Below are 20,830 nucleotides of genomic sequence, written 5' to 3' on the forward strand. Positions count from 1 at the left end.
GTACTGCATTGGCTTTGTGCCCCTTATGAAGCATTTAGAAGGGCTTTAAAAATCAAAATTTTGAAACTGTTCCCTGTAGAAACTGGCAACATGAAGAGGATAAATGCATTTCCAATGGTTCAAAAAAGGGGCTGTGACATTTACTTTTTTCTTTTCAATGGTGCCTACCTTGTTCCATAACTTGCTAGCTGGGCTCTGAGCTTTTATGATATTCCCAGTGGGCAAGACTGGGAATTAAAAGCAAGGAAGGTGAGGATATACACTGAACAGACAAAAAGAGATCCAAGAAGGACAAGGGCAAAAAGTAATATACAAAGGATACCTAGATTACAGGGAGAGAAAAGTTTTTCTGTGTGCCAGGGTGTTGGTGCCTGAAGGGCTCCTAGTCACAGCAAGGAAGCAGGGAGATGCCTGTACCTTGGTGGGAGGGCACCTGGCTACTCAGCACTGCTCTTTTAGCATTTAGGTGCCCCAGACAGCAGTTTTAGGTCCCAGCTCATTTTAGAGATAGGAACTGTCTACAAATCAAACATGGTATTTGTGTGCAAGTGCCCATGTTCATTTCTTACCATAACACTGTATTAGCTTAGTTGAGAAATGCAACTATTGATGATAGTGATGTGGTGTTACTCTAATCCTTCTCACAGCTTGGCTTCTTCAAGAGACAATATGAGAAAATGACACAGGATATAGAAGATGTTGATGAAATTACAGAACTCACAAAGGACAAAGACTGAAGAAGATGAGTTATGTGGATAAAGAAAGGAGATCTGAGCCACCAACAGTAATTGTGATCCAGTTGGTTCTTCATCTGGAGTGCCTTAAAGCTTAGTAACATGTAAACATTTTTAATGGAAGTGTCTTTGTATAGATGAAAAAAATTTACAGATTCTACTCTATTATTAGAGTAACTGCAGGACAGTTTGGTTTGTTCAAAAATGATTTACAGTGCTTTTCCTTAAAAATTTTTGCCTTTCAAAAAACATAGCTCTTAGAACTGGCAGGTCCAGAGTTTACAGTAACATTGTGCCAGGAACCCTTCCCCTGTTCCACTGCATAGTGAAGCAGAGCAATTTATTTCTGATTATTGTGGAACAGCATCAGTTTATAATTCATCTGACAAGTACCGTATGTGTAAAGGACATTTTCTATTAAGTTCATGATGAATTTGTGGTGAATACTGCTTCCACACTGGGAGAAGAAAACTCATTTTTTCATTGACTAGTGCCATCCTTATTGTTTTAGAAAAACAATTTGCATCAGCAAACCTTTGTCTTAACAAATCTATAAAGTAGTAACTGTGTATGAAGATAACTGTCTAATGCTACAGGACAACTGGATGGACAAACTGTTCCAAAAGTTCATCATATTCCTTGCACTAAGGTCATAATTATATTACTGAAGTACATTGTTTTGGGAAGATATTGCCAAATGATATGTATAACTGCCTTCTGCATACTCTCTCTCCGAGAAGAAAATGAGTTTCATAATCACTTACAGCAAATTCTCTGCAATGTTAAGACTGGTTTTCAAATTTCATCTTGAGAAGCACAGCCATTACTGTTACACTGGGCTTTATGCTCACACCTCCTCTGACATCTGTTTGGCTTTTGACATAAATAGGGAAAACAATCAAGATCTTGCATTTAATTCTGTACTGAAAGATTTTGGAAGACCAGGAGCATGAAGCGAACTAAAGGGGATGATGTCTTGAGGATGTATGTATGTTAGGACAGAGGATAGTGATGTTCTAAGCGATAGTGATGTTCTGTAAATTGTTTACTGCACTTGTTTTTTTAGCATCTCAGTGCCCTCCAGGAGACCAAAGTTCTGTATGACCCCCCTACCTGTCACATTTTATTTGGTCCCACATGTTCATGTCTTGATACAGTTAACTTATATTTTAAACAGAAAGGTACTGTAGTGGTCTGGAAGATGCTCTGAGCACAACACTTGGGTGAATGTGTTGGTTACACACCTCGAGTTTGTCATGTGCCATTATGCTGCCTGGTTCTAGTGAAAGCTCAGTTTTGAGAAGACCCATGATGTGAGAGACTGGTATATATAATCAGGGGAACTGACCTGGTTGCCTTTCTCTCTCATGGCTGGCAGTTACACTTGTAATGAATTATGAGAAAAGATACATCTGGTATCCTTACATACACTGCCATGCAAGTGAGATCATGTCCAACTTGATGTGCTTTACTTGAAAAATAAAACATTTGAATGTGCCTAATTCGGAACTCAAAGATATGTTTCCTTTACCCCAAAGACAGATTATAATTATACTTAGGTAACCTTTCAGATTATTTTCTGAGGAACTCTTCAAAAACTAGGCTTAAGCACAATTGAAAGTTCTAATCAATCTTTTTAAATCTACAGTAATGTCAGGAGCCAAGCACCTCTTTGGCAAATAATAGCTTCTTTTTAAGTGACACCTGTATTGTGCTCCATGTAGTTTTAGATGTGTTTTGGATTTATTTGGTCTCTATGAAATGTTAGGTATTGGGTTGTTTTTTTTTAACATTCTGAAAAACAATCCAGATTCAATCTCGATTGTCAAACAAGATTGTTGCCATTAACTGAGTTTAAAAAAAAAAAAAAAAGAAAAAAAAAAAAAAAAGTAGCTAGAGCATAAGAGACTGACTTGTAATTATAAAAGCCTGAGAGCAAATGCTTTTAAAGTAAGGATAAAAATTTGTCTGCCTGAATTCTTATTTAAGCTTGTGAGGAAGCAAAGAAAACTATACACCCATATGCATGGGAAGCTCCTACATAACCAGGGTCATGCACTCCAGGCCAGAGGGGGAATTTCACAATGCAGGAGATGGCACCGCGTTTCATTTCTGGTGCTGCTTGCAAAAGAAATTTAGGCAATTAGCCAGATTTCCTTCTTCCACCTTAAGTGGGAGGTACAGGTCAATATCTGACATCCAGCATCTTCAGGATTTAGCTGTTTATCAGTTGTGTAGCAATTCACTTGTCTTCACTGGGGCGTATTTTGTCCCATACACCAGGATTTCCCCCCTAGTCTGGACATAACACTTTTTCCCAAAATAAAGGGAAGGCATAAAAATGGTAAGGCTATTGTATCTTAACCACTTCAAGTTACTATTTTATTTTTCTCTTACAAGTAATACTCAAATGGCTAATTCAGTTGTAATGGGTGAGTTCATTGCACTTTTTAAGTTGGCACAGCCGCGAATAATGCTGGAAATATTATGTATATTTTGTATTATGCGCAAGGGGATAGCTGTTGTGTTTGATTTTTTTTCCTAGGTTTACTTTTTTAAAACAGCACATTGCAGATTAAATACTATTCTGAAATACTGAGCTTAAGCATGTGCTTCTGTTTGTGCTTGCAGCAAGAGAAGTCAGAAATACCTTCAGCAGAATCAAGCTCTATCCAGTTCTGGGCTTGGTATCTAGCTGCTGAATTGCAGTACTAGAATCAAGTCCAAAATCAAGAGCTTGTTTTATATGATCCTCTGTATAGATTTGGGATGTACAAGAGAGTTTATAATCATACTGACTTCTGAACACCAGCTTGTAAGCTCTATGAAGAGCAGGGACTGTATCACTGTGGTGCCTACCTGAAGGCCTAACAGTGTTACTACAATAAAAACAAGAATACTGCTGAACATAGACTCACTTATTTTTAAACAGCTCTCTAAAGAGAAGAAATGCTATGAAAATGCATGGCATAAAATGAGGCCAAATATGTCTTTATTCCAGTAGCACACAGTGAAAACCCTAAGGGAATGACTCTGCTAGGTATACAAAGAAGCTGCACTTGAAGTCTTGAATAGGTATAGGTTAGTATAGTATAGTATAATAGTACTGGCAGGCTATACTATACTGTAAATCAATTCAAATATTAGTGCAAGATACCTACATTTAGACAGCTCTTACCAAGGTCAGGCCTTCCTATAGCCATTGGGTTATCATCAATGGCATCCAAAATTACACTGTATTCTACCACACTCATACCCTGTACTTTATACTATGTACAGAACTGGTCAGCAGAAGCATGTCCTGACACTACATCTGGCAACTCCCCCCCAGTTGCTAGTTTCCATACATTGGAAACACTGCAGTATTTCAGCAGAAGAGCAGTGGGAAAGGAAGAAAGTGAGGAACTTGGCTGTGAATAGAAAGACATTAGGCAGACAGACATGACAGAGACCACTTGAAAACTAGCCACTTTCAAGGAGCTTCCTTTTTTTTTTTTTTAAACACTTTTAACTCCTCCATACTTTTAACAGTGGTACATAAACATACAGGCTAACAACTTCAACACTTCTATAATAAAAAATCAGATGGCCCTAATCTTCTTTTATTGTAAGCCAGATTCATTATATACTAATTTGACGGTATTATGCTTATATCCAAAACTGAACTACAACAAAAGCTTGCAAATTAAACACTAAAAATCAAAAGTATGAAAATGTGTCTCAAAATCTATCCTCTAATTGCCTCAGCTTTTTATTGCCTCTAAGGGCAATAAAATGTACGTCATTTTCAGAGGCTCATAAATGTTAAGCCCTCTCTTTTAATTCAACCTTTCTGCCTCATTTATGATCAATTATTCATAGGCAATCAGAGGCTTTGGTGTGCTTGGAGCTCTCTTAGAACAGTCAAAAACGGAACTTTTAAAGCAACTGCTATAAAGATGCATCAAGATGCTTATTTTTTTAATACTTGAGAAGATCAAATTGTATGGTTGTTTTGTTTAGTTAAAAACTGTCCTCAAGGCATTCTAAGAAATTGCTGATTTATAGTCATCAGTCTGTTCTTAATTCTCTTTCTTCAAGTACCTCCACAGGACACTCCATGGACGAGTTCAAGACTGAGCTTTTAGAGTTTTTGGGAGAGAGGGGCAACACTGTTTTTACAGACAATTTCACTTTGTTAATAGTTAGTTTCAACAGGTTTTTTTGGTTTTTTTTTAATGCTTTTGATGGAGCAAATGAATCCATTAGTGTATAAAACTACAAAATTCTAGAACAGCTAGGGGAAAAGGAAGCTGTAAGCCAAAAACCTTGTTTGAAGTCGAGCAATCTACAGGCTTCTTTCTTTCCTAAGCATGACAGTGGCAGTACCATGCCCCACAGCCGAGGCGAGCGCTTGTACTCCCCAGCGGAGCCAGCACCTGGGCCGCCTGTGATCAGCTCCTCAAGCACAGCCGTCTCTCGGCTGCCATCTCCTGGGTATCCTCCTTATAACACAGTCCCCCCCCCAACCCTGTCCCCTTCACTTCATGTCACTCCATCAGTTGCTGTTTTCATGGTATGCATGAGGCTGAGAACTCCTCTTGAAGGCAGAGCAGAATGAAAGCTCAAAGTCAGGACAGGAGACTCTTAAACCATGCTGGTACGTGGATACTCTGCAAACCAGCAGAATGGATCAGTGTATTCAAACGCTGGCAACCAAGGCCAAGACATCTTTTCACAAAGACTAACTCTTGCTCTGAGTTCACTTCCACAAACATCCCTTACCAGGTAGCTACAGGACTCACATGGTGGTCCTCTGGTTTGCAGCACCTGAGCACAGGAACATTTGTCTGCACTAGAAGCCACCACCACTGCAGCATGGTGTGACACAGCTGAAAGAGCCACAGAGGGGTGGGATTACCCTTCCCTATAGCCAAGGAAGGTAAACAACTGGGCTTATCCCAGAAAGCCAGGACTGCATCGTATACTGATCTGCAGCTGCCTATCATCCCACTCACAGACCTCACCAGAACACAAGGTAACCCCCAGTCAGCACCCTACTCCAGCTGTGTGGAAACCAGGACATCTTTCCCAGACACAAAGAGACAGCTGGGATCCATCTCCTGGCCTTGAAATCTGGAAGCCCTTCTGGGTCCCTCCAGACACAGCCTCAGGCAGCTATCTCAGAACAGTCATTTGCCCTCTTGTGATAGTGGCTCCGTAGCAAAGAGGACAGCCCTAGAGAGGGAGCTGGGACACCAAGTTCAGAATGTGGACTTAAATTTTACTGAGATACATTTTACCTCTAATTATGCACATCATCCCTCCTAGGGGCATTTCCATTTCGATTTTAGATGCCAGCTGAGGAACCCAAAGTTACACAAGACTGATACATCATTGTTCCAGAACAAAGCAGTACTTGCCTCATGCACAGCTAGAGACACAAAATGACATTTCATTGTTTTGACCATGGCAGCGCACACACATTGTAACACTCAGCTGTGACTCAGTGCAACATCTCTTCCATTCATTGTTCCTAGTCACTGTGGGGAAGTACACAATTATTCTTTCCCTTCTTTTCTGCACCCTCCTTCCCAGCTGCATTGCTAATGGGGAAGGTGCACTTAAGGTCACCCTGGAGAAATCTTCCAGGACACTGCAGCACTAGAGAGGCACTTGTGCAACACAGGACCTGCCCCTGACCATAGGGGCAAGTACAATTTAACTGTTCTAAAACCCACTCTTTTTCTGCATCAGAGCACAGCACCAGTATGTGAACACTGTGAAGATTTTACTTCATCCATAAATCACCCACTGCAAGGCAAGCTAGCCATTTATTTTTGTGAAATTAACGCAATGATCAGTTGCATAGTAACAGTAAACATGAACATTAAAAAATTAACACCAAAATGGGAAAGTTTGTGCATTTCTTTATTGTCCAAAAAGAATTATTGGACAGAGCAAGTGATCTGTACTCGGGATTCTGTACAATTCCTGTTAAAAACTCCATTCAAATAGCAGAAGGCTTCTCTCCAGTCTCCAAACCAAAGGAAAATTCAACCTTGAACTTGCTCAGCTCTGCCTGGATAATAGGGCCCACATGGTTTGGAGACAGTGTATGCTTAAGTATGCAAGGAGCAGCTGCTGTCCTGCAGAGGAAGGACTCATTCACTTCCACTGAGGAAAGTACATCACTATATTAACAAGTACAGAATAAGCATGCTTCTGCCTCAAGTTTTAAGTTTCATCAGAGCTTACTTAACCCAGATACAATAACCCTCACTATTAAAACTGAGATTACTGAGATTGCATATTTTTCTCTTTTTATTTTGTGCAGCTAGCAGCTGTTTGTAGATTTTTGCTGCAGACACAATGAAATGGATTATACAGCTCAAGCCTGTGTTGTGTGATGTAATGATACATAAATGAGCAAATACCATACACAATGGGACTTTGAACTCTTGGCATCTAAACACTACCATGGCACAGTACAATAATGTAAATAAAATTATATTGCTCAGATGAGCAACTTCCAGCTAGTGGAAGCATAGGCATATTATGTAATTCTCTTTTAACTAGGTTTCAAAACAGTAAGTGAAAAACTGCATTAAAATACTAAGTGTGAATATAAACATATATACAAGCTGCAAAAAGTTCAGTAGTCTTTCCTTTAAAAGACTAATCAATTTCAATGATACTGACCCCTAAAAAATCTGAAATCAAACTACTAAAACTAAATAAACTTACAGTTGTCTAATTGTAATAATAAATGAGTGCATTTTTTCTGCAGCACCATACAGTTACACAGCCAACAAATCTCCTTCAAAATTAATCATGTCTAGACATCATTAAGTAGTTAGAAGTTTGCATGTTACAGCTAATGCAAATTTGTTAATGGCTAACTTTGAATCAAGGTCTATCCATATTTTTTAATGCAATAGACTAATAGTATCATCTACACATTTCTGAGGGAGCTACTGCAATGTAGCTGCTAATAAAAAATCAGTAACTCTGGGTTATAGTTTATATTACATTCTCCTCAAAATGTTTAATCTATTTCAAGTAGCTTTCATGTCACAAGTACAAACTGATTATACAGTCATATAAAATTAAATTATTCAGGACTTCTAAGATTAAAAAAAAATCCAGTTGTCCTAAGGTGACCTCCCATGCAGAGAGGCAACACAGACTACCAGTGTAAAGGCATTGAAACAGTATACATTACAAAGAATTTAACACCTTGTAACTAAGAATCTTAGTAAAGATTGTTTTAAAACCTGACCCCATGTCAAACTGTACAAAGAGTTTACTTCAACAGAAAGTCAAGAACACTTAACCTAATTATTACTCGCTCATTTTATTGAGTCTTAAATTCTTCAGATTGAAACATCTATTACAACTGCTTAAAAACATAGATTCTCCGTAGAAAAAACTCAAAGCTAAACCAGTATGCTCATGAGGAAAAGTAACACTTTATTTTTAAAAGAGTACAGTTATTTTTCTGAATTTGCCCAAAAGCATTCCTTGTTTTCTTTCCAAGAATATTCATCCTCATAAATCTCCTGCAAATATAAACAAAGAACAGAAAATATGGTGGGACTCTGCTATACGTAGACACAAGCCAGGCCAAACAACCCGACAGCTATCCTGCTATTCTTAACTGATCACAACAGGACTTCACAGCACTTGGCTGGCAAAGAAAAAAAGAGGGCAGCACCCTTGGAACATACTGACTTACATGTGGGCAAATGCTGTACCTCAGGGCTGAGCCCCATTAAACTTAGAAGGACCCATCTGTACTGAAGTCAATTCAAGAAACAGATCTAGAAGATATTATGTAAAAGCTGAAGGGCACTCATGTCTGAAAATACCCTTTTTACATGTTGTCATGTTGACCTACTGTGCCATCGTTTTTAGGACACTTTTTAACGGTACACAAAATGTCAATATTAAAAAAATAAAATTTGTAACACTAAAAATACACTAAGTATTAGACCTTCAGGACAGCAAATTCAAGCAGGACTTGAATTTCCCAAGCAGCAAATTCAGCAGGACTCTTAAGTCCTTGATTGTTCTTTTTGAGACCACAGAACTCCAGTCTCCTGAAAGAGGTGTCAGGAAAGTAGAGTAATGTGGAGAACAACACTGTCACCACATGCCAAGTTCTGCCTGGGAGAGAAGGCAGAGGTAACGCTCATCACTTGCATGCAAGTGGTTATGCAACGAGGGCTCTTTCTAGACCCAGGCTGGTCTCTCCTCGCATTGTTGTGTGCTCATACTAGTTTTGGGACCTCTGCTTATCCCTTATTGTGTGCTGTTGCTTAATGCCTTGTGCTTTCTCAACGCCATGGGGATGAGGGGCAAACAGAAAAACACGAAATGGCACTTTTACTTGCAAAATGCAATGCTGTCCAAAGCAAAGTTCTCCACAAGCCTTTGCAGAATCAAGTTTTTTCACTCAAAAGAGGAGAGCAAAGCATTCCTTCAGTTTGACCCCACGATGGCATCGAAGGAGAGGAGCTGGACAGTACCAGAAAGGTAGGGTCCTTCCAGGTGCTCTACCTGCCAAAGATGGGCCCAGCTGAATGAGAGGAAACTCACAGGTGCTAGATACTGGCGTCCTATCAGGACCAACTGCTGTCTCTAATGCTTCAGCTGCAGCCTTTAGCCCAGCTATCTAAGACTGGCAAAGGCCTAAAAGCAAATTTGTCCCCAAACATACCTTTTTCCATATTGGGACAGATGCTTTTAAGGTATTGATGCAGTACATTACAGCTTCAAGTGATTCTGCTCTGTGTGGAGAGGAGACTGCAATAATTACACTTGCTTCAGTTATTGGAACCACACTAAGAAGAGAGGAGGAACAGCAGCTTTAGCTAATGCTTAACATCAAGAGTACCCAAAAGTTGTGGCCATGTCACGTCAATATTCTGGCCACACATTTTCCTGACTCATTCATACTGAGTAAGTGTCAAGCCATGTCCAAAAGATTATACACTTTTTAAAAGAAACAAAACCACAACCAATATCAGTACCAGATGTGAGAATTCCACACTTCAGAATAAATAAACCCACCACACATAGTCTTTTTTCTTCCATTCTTTTTTTTCTTTTTTTTTTTTAATGAAGTCTATGGAATTAAGAATGGGAAACTGCCTACTTGCAACAATGCACAGGAAACTCACTGGAAACTGTCTTAATAGTGAACAATAACAAGTCAGGAACAGCCAGTTCTTATCTGAAAACCTAAGAAATCATGTGTTTGCAGAAGAATTTGTGAAAAAAGAAATTATGTTCCTCAAGCTACCCAGATTTTGCAATGAAACCTTATTTTTAATAATTCTGATTTCAAATTTTGAAGTCTTTCCTGTCTGGTGTGCTGTTTCCCAAACTTAACAGGAATAGCACAAGGGTTTCTTTATTCTAACAAGGATAGTAGTCCCAAAAGCTGCCTCCCAACCTTCTCTCTTTAGTAAAACTCCTCAGGCAAGCAGTTAATAGCAAGAGAATTCTGTGGTACTTCAATGGCAGAGAGAAGAAAACAGAAAGTGCTGCCAATTTCACATTTTTAAAAAAAAGATAAAACAAACCTACAGTATCCTCCTCTGTATAATGAAATCCCAGTCCCTTCTACCCACTTTCAGACCATGACACACCATCAAGAACCCTTCAGGCTAAACATGGAACCCAGCACACACTACAACCACACAAATTTTTGAAAAAACAATTCTGTAACTCATCTCTGTAGTGAGAGCCTGATCCTGCTGCCAGATTTGATTCATTACAGTTTATAAGGATTCCTGCATGTCTTGCACAGCCATGCACCAGACAAGGGTCAATAGTTCCACTTGCAGAAGAGGTTGAGCCATACATACCCAAGTCTATGGTGCACTGCAACATGTTTGACTGATGGCCATTTCTGTCTAATATCTCTGCAGATTTTCTTTATTTCATTCTCTGCCATTGAAGTATATGCTTCATATTCTAAGTGAATCACTTTTTTACCTTCAAAATTATTTCTTGTAGTACCTAAATACAAATAATACATCAAAAGCACTGAGTAAATACATATCTATAACATATGTGTTATTCTATGTATTTATTATAACATATGATACATAAATACAGAGTAAACCCCAGGTTCTCATGCTGTGGACAAGGTCAGCACTGTGCAAATATAAATTTAACTCCCATAACCATGTCTGTGTAGAGATTCTTTGAACAGGGAAATCTTTACTATACTAGGAAGAACTTAGTTTACACATTATACAACTCTGCAGTCTGTAATGCCCAAGGCTGGAACAGACTAAGGTGCTATTATTGCATTTTCCCATGCACTATTTAAAAGCCCAGCAGTGCCATGATTTAAGCACAAGGCGGTCTCAAGGTCTGTACCATGTACATTAAGTATCAGGACATAGTTACCAGCCTTGACCTTTACCAGTGCAAGGGTAAAATATTACTTTAGTCTCAAGCAAGATTTGAGTTGCAGGAGTTTTCATGTAGATGTGGACCTGTGGTTTGCATAGCCACAACATGTCACTTCCCACCTTGAACAAACTGTGTCCAAGGAGATGGGAGAACAGCTGCTAAGCAGTCCTATATCCCAGGGCTGCTGTTATGTTCAGCCCTAGGACAGCCACACCAGCAGGGAAGCTTCTCACCACTCTGTCCCAGTCCAGCTGTTTAACAGCTGCAATGGTCTTGTTCTAAATAATTCAGAATGTGTTTTCTAAACATCCTGGGCCCCGTGCCGGGATTTATTTATTTGAGAAGCACGAGCTTGGAGTGTGGACAATCTATTTTCCATTTATTAGACTATTACCACACCCAGAGATCCAGCTCAGAAATATTAAACTCACCAATGAAGAGAGACACTGCCCCACAGTATGGTGAAATGACCAGCTCCGACACTTCATCTACAGAGAGCTTTTCAGACTTCAGCTTGATAAAATCTTTTGACATGTCTTCACTCTCATCCATAGCTCCCTAGAAAATGCTTAAACCAAACAGACTCTGTTGTTGGTTTTGACAATACTACCATTGGCCAACTGCTTTTTATCTAGTTTTTTTGTTCTTATCCTATTTAGGCAAGCTGGGTATCTGTTGGCAGACAGAAACAGCTACTAAATTGTGGCAAGACCTAAAACTAAAATTCAAAACAATGCCTGATGTCTCCGGCAATTTTCTTCTATTTACTGCACGTGTGTTAATCATTTACTGGTGCACCAGCTTACAGTTTCTGATCCAAACAATGGCTACCTCTCTCAAAAGAATATTGGGATAGAAGTCATCTTGACCTAAACAAAAAGATATTGTTAGAACATTACAGAGAATCCATGAGATACTCCAGCACTGGATGATACTCCATAGAAAACTAAGGGAAAAGCCATACCTGCCAAAGAGCTTGGGCAGACTCAGCCTCCACTAATTGGTGGGATGATAGCAACCTCGTCTCCGGGCTGCAGGACCAGGAGCTGATCTCCAAGAAGAACGTACTCCTGTCGAACAGCAAAAACCACTTGATCCCGAATGACAGCAAGCCTGAGGGGAATTGGCAGAAGCACAAAGAAGTTTCTTAATAAAGCATTTATATTTAACCATGAGATTCCATTAAATAACAAATTGGTGCATAGTCTAGGCCAGCTGAAGTAAATACTGAGACTTGCACAACTCTCCTTCCAATACACTTTCAAAAATACCACAAAAACCCATCTCCTGTGCTCAGATTTTCTTGTGGTGGCTAAGTAGAAACCAACTCACCACTGTAGTCAGAAGTAAGGAACTCACTTTGTCACAGGTCTACATCAGAATGAACCAAAGTATACCAGACCCACTTCAGCACCTTCTGACAAACAAGTAGTTAATTTAAGAGGTAGCAACCATCCCATGTGGAATTAGAAGGAAATGTCCCCCTGGCAGTCTGGCAGGACTGGAGCCAGGTCTGGGATTTCCTGTTGATAGGGAGTGGCAGCAAAACCAAAAGGGCAGAGATGGTATGTTTTCTGGTAGAACTTCTATATACTCTTTTATCTCATACCTGTGAGATCTTGCTGTGAGAGTTACGAGCTCTGTATACCATAAGGCAGGAAATCACTTTCATGACTAAGTGCAATCAAACAATGAGTACAGGACAACAGCAGTAAGACATCAGAAAAAAGAATGTCAACATTTTACTTTAGAAGGTACAGGCATGATAATTGTTACTCTTCAAGACTATAAAATCTGGTACAGACAGCAGAGGGTTGTATTGCCTAGAAACACAGAGGCAAGCCAGAAGAATACAATTAAAAATCATCTTATTTCCTACCAGCCAGATAGACAAAAGTAGGCAAGGGCACAGGCTGAGCAAAAACCCAGTAGCACTGACTCAGAGGACAGACTAAAGGGAAAGACCGTATGAAAATAATGCAAGTCACTGAGGAACTAGCTGAGCATAACTGTGGAAGTGCCTATTGGAAGGATGGGCTTAATTAATGTCTCTTGCAAGTTAATTCATTGGAGAAAATGGGTGGAACTGAAAAGCACTGTCAAGTACACTCATGTTGAAGTCTGAATATCCATTAGCAATGTGAATAGAAGCTGTGGTCAGTGCCTTACAATTATGCTGAGTTCTTCCAGAAAAGCTAGGAGCAGAAGCATTTTTCAACAAGGCCTCTGTGAAGTAACTGCACATGCAAGATGTACTGCCCCAAGACATTAATAAAAGGACAAACTCGACAAATTATGGCAAACCAACCAAAGGTGTTTCTGCTGCTCCTGAAACTGAGTTATAGGCTGCAAAGTAAAATACACTTATTCCCTACTGCCTCCTCCCTCAAAACAGAGTTTTTCTCAGCTCACTGAGAGGAAAAGGCCCCTGGTCTGTCATTTGATGAGACCTTCTCTATTTGGAAACAGGGACCATTCTAAAATGGTCTTTGAGAGTAGATCTAATAAAGAAGGGTGGTGCTTAAACACACTTTGGCTCCCAAGTCCAAAGTTATGGAAATTCCATTTAATTCAGCACTAAATCCCAAGGACCTCAACTTTTATTGAAACTTCTGGAAAACTTGAGGTTTTTTGCTTTTTTTTTTTTTAATCCCACCTCCAAAATGGTGTTGCAACTTTTGTCTAGCAGACTCATTCTTGACAGGAATTAACCTGAGGGGGATTTCTGCTCACAGCTCCAAACAAGCACCAGCACCACAGGGGTCCTTACAGAACACTCCTAGAATTCTCAAGACCAGACTCCCCATGAAATGCAACAAACAGTGGGGTGTTTCTTTCAAAACAGAGGAGATTAAAAGTTATCTCAGCCTTTTCCCTATGTAAGGGTTGAGTGGCTAAAAGCCTGAGGCAGGACTTAAATTCCCTTCCTGACCTGCCTTCCAGAGTGTCATAAGCTCAGACTGATGGCTAGCAGTACAGTTAAAGGTAAGTGATCAAAAACACCTGCACATTATAATTAATTTCTTTTTTAATGCCTTGATTGTGCTTAATCCCTCCTTAAGACATCTCACCATCTCCACAACACTGTGGCTCTGTTAGACATCAGGCCACATGTCTCAATGTACCACCCAGGCTCAACTTCTAGGGACACTTACTGGAACCCATCTTTCCTAGAGTACATAAGGATACAGCATTCCCAACTGGCCAGAAAACTAAACACTCTCTGTAAGTTACCCAAACACAGTAATGTCAACTGGTTTTATGTTATACAAGTACTGATACATGTTCCAGCTCAACACTTAAGCACTAAATTGGTATTTACCAAAAACAACGAAAACCCCGACCGTGTTAAGCTGTGCACCTCAGCAGTAACCAAGCAGAATACCTTGGGTGAACCTTGACGATCTCCTCCCAGAGCTGCAGAGAGGTGATCTGCCGTGGCACCGAGAGGGTCTCGCAGCGCAACCCCGCTAACTCCGCGCTCCTGGCGAAATAGAGCACCGAAACCTGCTCGGGATACAAACGCCCATCAGGTGAGCTTGGCCGACTAGGAAAAAAACACACCTTACTGCACACTGAATTCTCCGAAAAAAAGGCAAAACAAACGACTGAAACTAAACCAGCGTGAGGAAATGCTTCCCCTGCCCTTCCTGACTGCCGGTGGGCTCTATCGCTCCTGCCCCGGCTGTCAGGAAAGACGGGAAAGGGGGGCGGGCGGGGAACAGTCAGCGCGGGTCCGCATCCAGGCCTCGCCCGCCCGCGCCTCTCCTCACTGAGCAGAGGAGCTGCGGAAGCCCCGCCGCTCGGCCCGACACCCGCTGCGCCTCCAGCCGGGGCCTGCTGCCGAAGGGGAGCCGGAAGCCTACACCTACCTGGCAGCGCATGGAACCGCCGTCCCGGTGCGGAAAGCCGTCCACCTCGGGATCACGGCGGCGCCTGCGCCCGGACGGGAGCACCGGGCCCGGACCGCCCCCTGCGGCCTGTACCGGGAGAGTGGTGCCCTCTCGCTGCGGCGGTCTTAGGCCTGGCTAGGCCGGCCCGGCCCGGGCCGAGCTGGGCCTGGTGGTGTGGCGCGGCGCAAGCCCACTGCGGGGCTCTTTGCCCGCAGGGTAAATGATGACGGTGGGTAGATGGTCCTCGCGGGAAGGAAGAGGGGTGGGCGTGAGAGGCCGTGGAAGGTAGAGGAGATTGAAAGTGGTCCCCAGAAGGCATCCTTTCACTTTGGAGATGGCACCGTAAAAGTGGGATTTCCACACGGGCCGAGTCCCCAGGGTGCGTAGGGATTACAAATAATTGTAAGCATTCCACGTCCACTGCCTTGCATATAATTATAACGGCACATGTCCACAATAGGTTTACATAAATCCAGAGAACACCAAAGTGCTAATACAGGGGTAGGTGGCATTTCAGAGCCGAGCTTGCCACGGCATTTGTCTCCCCTTGAGCAACTGCTCACTTCAGCAATTGCCTGCGTAGGAAAAAAAAATAGCGAAGAAGGGGGGCTATCCTCCCGCTGTTTGCCACTGGGGAGGAGCAGAACACAGTCTGGGACACTTGGCAGGTGCTGCAGAGACCGCTGGCAGAACCACGACTCCTTGGGTAGTCAGGGTTATTTCTCTGCTCTTTGTCTGGTAACACTTGGACCCTCAGAGCAGTAAAGGTCCTCCTGAGCGAGTCAAAGTTCTGCAGTTGTTCCAGCAACAGGGAGTTCGGGGTTGGTAATGGCGAGTCAGGCCGCAGGTGGAAAGTATGCGGCATACCTGGGTGCAACACTGTCAGGGGAAAACAACAAAACAAACTAACAAAACAAAAACAAAAACAAAAACAAAAACCAAAAAAAAAAAAAAAAAAAAAAAAAAAAAAAAAAAAAAAAAAACCAAAAAACAAACAAACAAACAAAAACCCAAAACCAGCAAAAAAAGATGTCTGAGGAAGAAACCAAACCTCTCTGTGTAACAATCCTTGGCTCTGAGGCACAAAGACAATGAAAATTAAAGTGATAATTTTTTTTTTTTTAAATGTGGAAATAGATTTCCATGGAACATGTACTTTGTACCAGTTACTCAGCACATGGTGTCTTAAACCACTGCTGTAATAAATACACTGCGGCTTTTTTAAACTATTTGTGACTGATATCCTGAAGACAGCGTGTATCAAGTGAATAAAATTATTGCATCCTTTTTTTCCTCTGGGCTGTGAAATATTGCATGTATGCAAATTAAATAGATCACATTGACAAGGTATGACCCAGCAAGTAGCTGGCAGGTTTGTCTGTGCTCAAGGTGTGCCACAGGTGTCAGCCCTTGGAGTGAAGGGGCTGAGTTGCTTGGTTCAGGTGGAGAAAATTACTGTGTCAGACCAGAAAAGAGTGAGCTTTGAAAGATTTATATAGCTGATAAAATAAATATGTTTATTTAGTGTTGAATTTGGAGTTCAGTCCACTATGTAACAAGGAGAGAGAAGTTACTGGCAGTGGATTTCTAGATCTTCTTTACTTGAACTCCAGCTAACAATATCTACATTGTTTTTTAAAGAATGGGCCAGTCCTCTGCTTTATGTTGCATGTCTTAGCTAAATAGACTGTTTGTGCTTAGAAACCATAAGAATAGAGTAGGATTTGTGATTCAGACAACCTATGAACTGTGTTCTAGAATGGATTAAAAGAAGTTAAATTATTTTAAAGCAAGGAAAAGTAGGAATTAAGCTAAGGGAACTATGCATGTCAAAAGCAAAACTATTTCCAAATATCTCTTCATTCTGGAGATCTGAAGTGTCAGCTGTAGAAAGAGGTGTGACTACTACACTGCTTGTTTGCAAGAATGAGTTTTATTCAGATTCTGTTTTTTGTTTTGCTTGTTTCATGGGGCTTTTAGGAATCAAGATACCTACTAAGATAAAGTGAGAGATGTAGCTCTGGCAGAGATACATTTGTTCTGTAGAAACTGGGATTTCAAAACCATCTTTACCATTTCTACATACTAGCTCCTCATGATTTTTCTTTATTTAGTAAATCCTTCTTATTTTCTTCATGCAGTCTTTGGTTTGGAGTGTAATTGTGAGTCTCTGCAATATATAATGTCTAGTTCTAAGTGCTACTTATTTTTAAATTTAAAATTTTTAATTAAATCTCCTAATTCATGGAGTCTATGCTTTAGTTTAGCTTAGTTGCTACGTATGGATCCACCCACCCCTGTATTCAGGGGGTGAGGCCACACCTGGAGTACTGTGTGCAATTTTGGGCAACACAGTATGGGAAGGACATTGAGGTGCTGGAGAGGGTGCAGAGAAGAGCAAGTAGGATGATTAGGGGTCTGGATGACAAGTCTTAAGAGTGGAGACTGAGGGATCTGGTGTCTTGAGAAGAGGAGGCTGAGGCGAGACCTTATTGCTCCCCGAAGCTACCTGAAAGGAGGTGCTAGTGAGGCAGCTGTTGTCCTCTTCTCCCTAGTCACTAGTGATAGAACAAGAGGAAGAGGCTTCAGCTTGCAGCAGGGGAGATTCAGATAGGATATTAGGAAAAAATCCTTCACCAAAAGAGTTGTGAGCACTGGAACAGGCTGCCCAGGGAGGGGGGGAGTATCCATCCCTGAGGGTGTTCAGAAAACAGGTAGACGTGGCACTTCGAGACATGGTTTAGTGGTTACAGTGGTGTTGGGACTTGATGATCTTAAAGGTCCTTGCCAACCACAATGATTCTATGATTCTACCAATATTTATACTAGCCTCTCAGAATGCATTTCTTTTGAATATCTTTAATTTTAAAAGCTCTGTCAGCCCTCCAAAGCTGACATTTTATATCGCACTTTTAAACCCATCTTTGCTTCAATAATGAAAATATTGAAAAAGTGCAAATCGTAGTAAGCAAAATTCCCTTGCACCACCCAAACATACTGTGTGTGAGAAATTAAATTCTAGTAAAACTAAGAATAGGCAGGTGGTGAGGATCTGTTATTCCTTTTAATTTACTTCTTATTTACTAGCAGCAAACTTTGAACTTCACTATCTAGCTGGTGAGTATAATCAGACACTAAGTTTACAGTCTAAGGTACTGATTCTGCAATATACTGTTGAATGGACAGGACCACAGCAAAGTCAACAAAACTTTAAGCAGGTACACTAGTCTGCTTGTACTAAGCAGGTTTTTGTTATAACTTAGTACAAGAATTGGTATCAAACATGATTCAACGCATTGGAAAAACCAAAGAGGAAGGTACTGGAGACATGTTTCTGTTTCTTTTTACCAGTGATTTACTTAGTGTCACTGCAGAAAAAATGACTCTCTGGGACTGTACACAACTGTGATTCTCTAACCTCTAGTAGATTTTCTGTTTCCTTTTGTTTTCCCTTTAGACTTTTTCCCAGGACTATTTGGTATAAATCATAAGTTAGTGCTCTAAATTTCAGATTTATACTTAGGAAGTCTTCAGGGCACCTCTTGAATTCCAGTTTACTATTGTGAAAAATTTAAATTTTGTTGGTTCTAGACTTGATTGCATTTCTGTTATACACCTGGGATGTAGATACTGATACATGACACTATTTAGAAGAACAGACACAATTCCTTTACTTCAAGCTTCCTGAAATAACCAGGAAAAATAAAAATTACCATAACCAGGAGTAATCTTTCATTTCCTGTTGCACCCTTCATTTATCCTGGGCAGCCAGCCAGATCGAAGCTCAGTTTAGCATTAACCTACTGCTACTGAGTTATTTTTTAAAAAAATAAAGCTGTTTGGAATGATCTAGAAGAATGCAGAAGTGAAGGTATAAGAAGTATGAATTCCATAAATTCCAGTCATTCCACTGAATTCAGGTGTGAATTTAACCTCATACATGTCAGCACTGGTAATAATCTGGAAAACATCTTCTTCCTATTTTGGATAGAAGGAGAGTTTCCTTGCATTTCCATGGTGGAAATATGACTCTGTCTGAGGCATTATGACCTCTAAGATTCCTGTGTTGAGGTGTATATGACCATTTGACCAGTGTCTTTAACAGTCCCCCTTGGCACTCTTTGAAATTGTCTATTGCAAAACAGATGGTGCAGAAGTTACTTTTTGAAGGGCTAGAAGAGCATGACTGCATCTGGAATTAATCTGTAGCTCCCTAAACCAATAGATCACACAGTTTTAAGAGAGCCTTCCAATGTAAATGCATTGCACAAGTACAGGGAAAGAATATACAGCTTTAAGGCAGGAATATTATTCACAGACACACAACTCTTTATGTTCAACTGTCTCATTTACAGGCAAGTCTTTTCTGCAAGAATTTATTTTCAATGAGGAACAACAATAAGTGAAACATATTACTTCTTAAATGACTTTTTGAAGAAATCCATACGTTTTCCAGTTTTGTATAAAGTATTTTCCTTTTCTGCTGATCATTACATTATTCCTAAAGAGATGACTGATCGCTTTCGTTTTTCTGGTGTCCTTTGCCCCAGAGGACACCTAAATGTTGTATAAAAGTAGCATACACATCAGCATGATTCAAATAAAGGTAACTGAACTAACTGTGGAGTTTTGGATGATCATAAGACATTTTCTGAAGAATGATGGAAAGGGGCATTAGGGCAGAACATGGTGATGCTAACATAGATGCTGCCCAACATTCTACAGAATCATATGCATAATCTTTACATCTTAAACATAAACAAGAGATTAAAGGCAAACCAACTAGAATATGTAAGATGCCTGAAGAACTAGCCACTACAACCTGAATTTACACCTAAGTTAGACTACCTTTTGCAGAATATTCTATCACAATTGTGGTGTCCATGCCTCCAGGGGTTGGTAATGATACTGGTCTGAAATACTCTAAAAACGTCATCAAAACTTCCAGTTTCAAGATGAGCAAAGCAGCTGCAATAATTATAAAGGAAAGACAGATAAGGTAGCTGCAATCTGCTATGGCAAGTGTCTACCTCAAAACCCAAATTCTGAACTGGTGGGTAAAGAGGCTGGTTTTATTTCTATCAGTCACCCACAGATCAGAGTAACTCCTGCAGAATTCCATTCTCTTCAGCAGTCCATTTTGTGAAGTGTTTCAAATTCTTACACATTATAATTAGCAAACAGTTCAATCTGGCAATATTTTTTATTTGCAGGCTTTTCATGTCTTCTTGTGTTAGATGTTTTAAAAATGATAGAAAACGACAATGCCAAGTGAAATACTACAGACAAAACACATCCTGAATAATTCTACACTTAACATTTAGCTTTTTTAAGTAATAGTCAAAAAACCAAACACTTAAAAACTTTTCAAAGAGATGGGTACCAGAGACAGTAGGAGCAGATCTGCAGTGACCCTAGCCAGGGGGCTGGCTGAGGCTTGCATCATGCCCTGTCACCATACCTACCCTCCTCACCATCCATGTAACACCCTTGCTAACAGTCTGCAGATATCTATCATAACACAGTTAATGCATAAAACTGAATCAGTGTTCTTACTGGAAGTGCTGCATGTTTCACATTTCCAGAAAAACCTGGCTAGATCATTACTGATAATGTCTTCCATTGAGGTTGATCCAACAGGAATTAATTCCACCAGCCTACATGTCCTGTGCATGTTCAGTTCTTCTCTGTGCTGGCTGACAAATGCTTTGTCTGTATATTAGAAAGGCCTTTATTTCAAGAAATATCTCATTGGAGTTGTTCTAAACTCGGGAAAAAAGTTGTGTGATTAGC

At 40.5% G+C, this 20,830-nt stretch overlaps 3 protein-coding genes across 4 annotated transcripts in view; 1 reads left to right on the forward strand and 2 right to left on the reverse strand.

The window, feature by feature from the left end:
• The window catches only part of ITGA2 (integrin subunit alpha 2), a 71,326-nt gene extending 67,685 nt beyond the window's left edge, over positions 1–3,641 (forward strand). The window contains exon 30 of the mRNA XM_071731033.1: positions 648–3,641. Coding sequence (XP_071587134.1) covers positions 648–737 — 90 coding nt within the window. The 3' untranslated portion in view covers positions 738–3,641. The remainder of the gene's footprint in view (positions 1–647) is intronic.
• A 4,525-nt stretch (positions 3,642–8,166) lies between these two features.
• On the reverse strand, positions 8,167–11,701 carry MOCS2 (molybdenum cofactor synthesis 2). The gene is made up of 4 exons (XM_071731034.1): positions 11,576–11,701; positions 10,589–10,742; positions 9,436–9,559; positions 8,167–8,275 (listed from the first exon to the last, which is right to left on the reverse strand). Exons 1-4 carry the CDS (start codon positions 11,694–11,696, stop codon positions 8,207–8,209), a joined length of 468 nt encoding a protein of 155 aa, XP_071587135.1. The 5' UTR covers positions 11,697–11,701; the 3' UTR covers positions 8,167–8,206.
• Positions 8,167–15,933, reverse strand: LOC139789904 (molybdopterin synthase sulfur carrier subunit-like). 2 transcript variants are annotated; one of them, XM_071731036.1, is made up of 6 exons: positions 15,017–15,933; positions 14,530–14,651; positions 12,109–12,257; positions 11,576–12,013; positions 9,436–9,559; positions 8,167–8,275 (listed from the first exon to the last, which is right to left on the reverse strand). In XM_071731036.1, the coding sequence occupies exons 1-3, from the start codon at positions 15,026–15,028 to the stop codon at positions 12,131–12,133; spliced, it is 261 nt and encodes an 86-aa protein (XP_071587137.1). In that variant the 5' UTR covers positions 15,029–15,933; the 3' UTR covers positions 8,167–8,275; positions 9,436–9,559; positions 11,576–12,013; positions 12,109–12,130. The 2 variants fall into 2 exon arrangements, with proteins under 2 accessions (XP_071587137.1, XP_071587136.1); XM_071731035.1 differs by having other exon boundaries at positions 8,198–9,271; positions 9,432–9,559.
• Positions 15,934–20,830: the final 4,897 nt, after the last annotated feature.

This window comes from Heliangelus exortis, chromosome Z, assembly GCF_036169615.1.
Source record: "Heliangelus exortis chromosome Z, bHelExo1.hap1, whole genome shotgun sequence".
Classification (NCBI taxonomy): Eukaryota; Metazoa; Chordata; class Aves; order Apodiformes; family Trochilidae; genus Heliangelus; species Heliangelus exortis.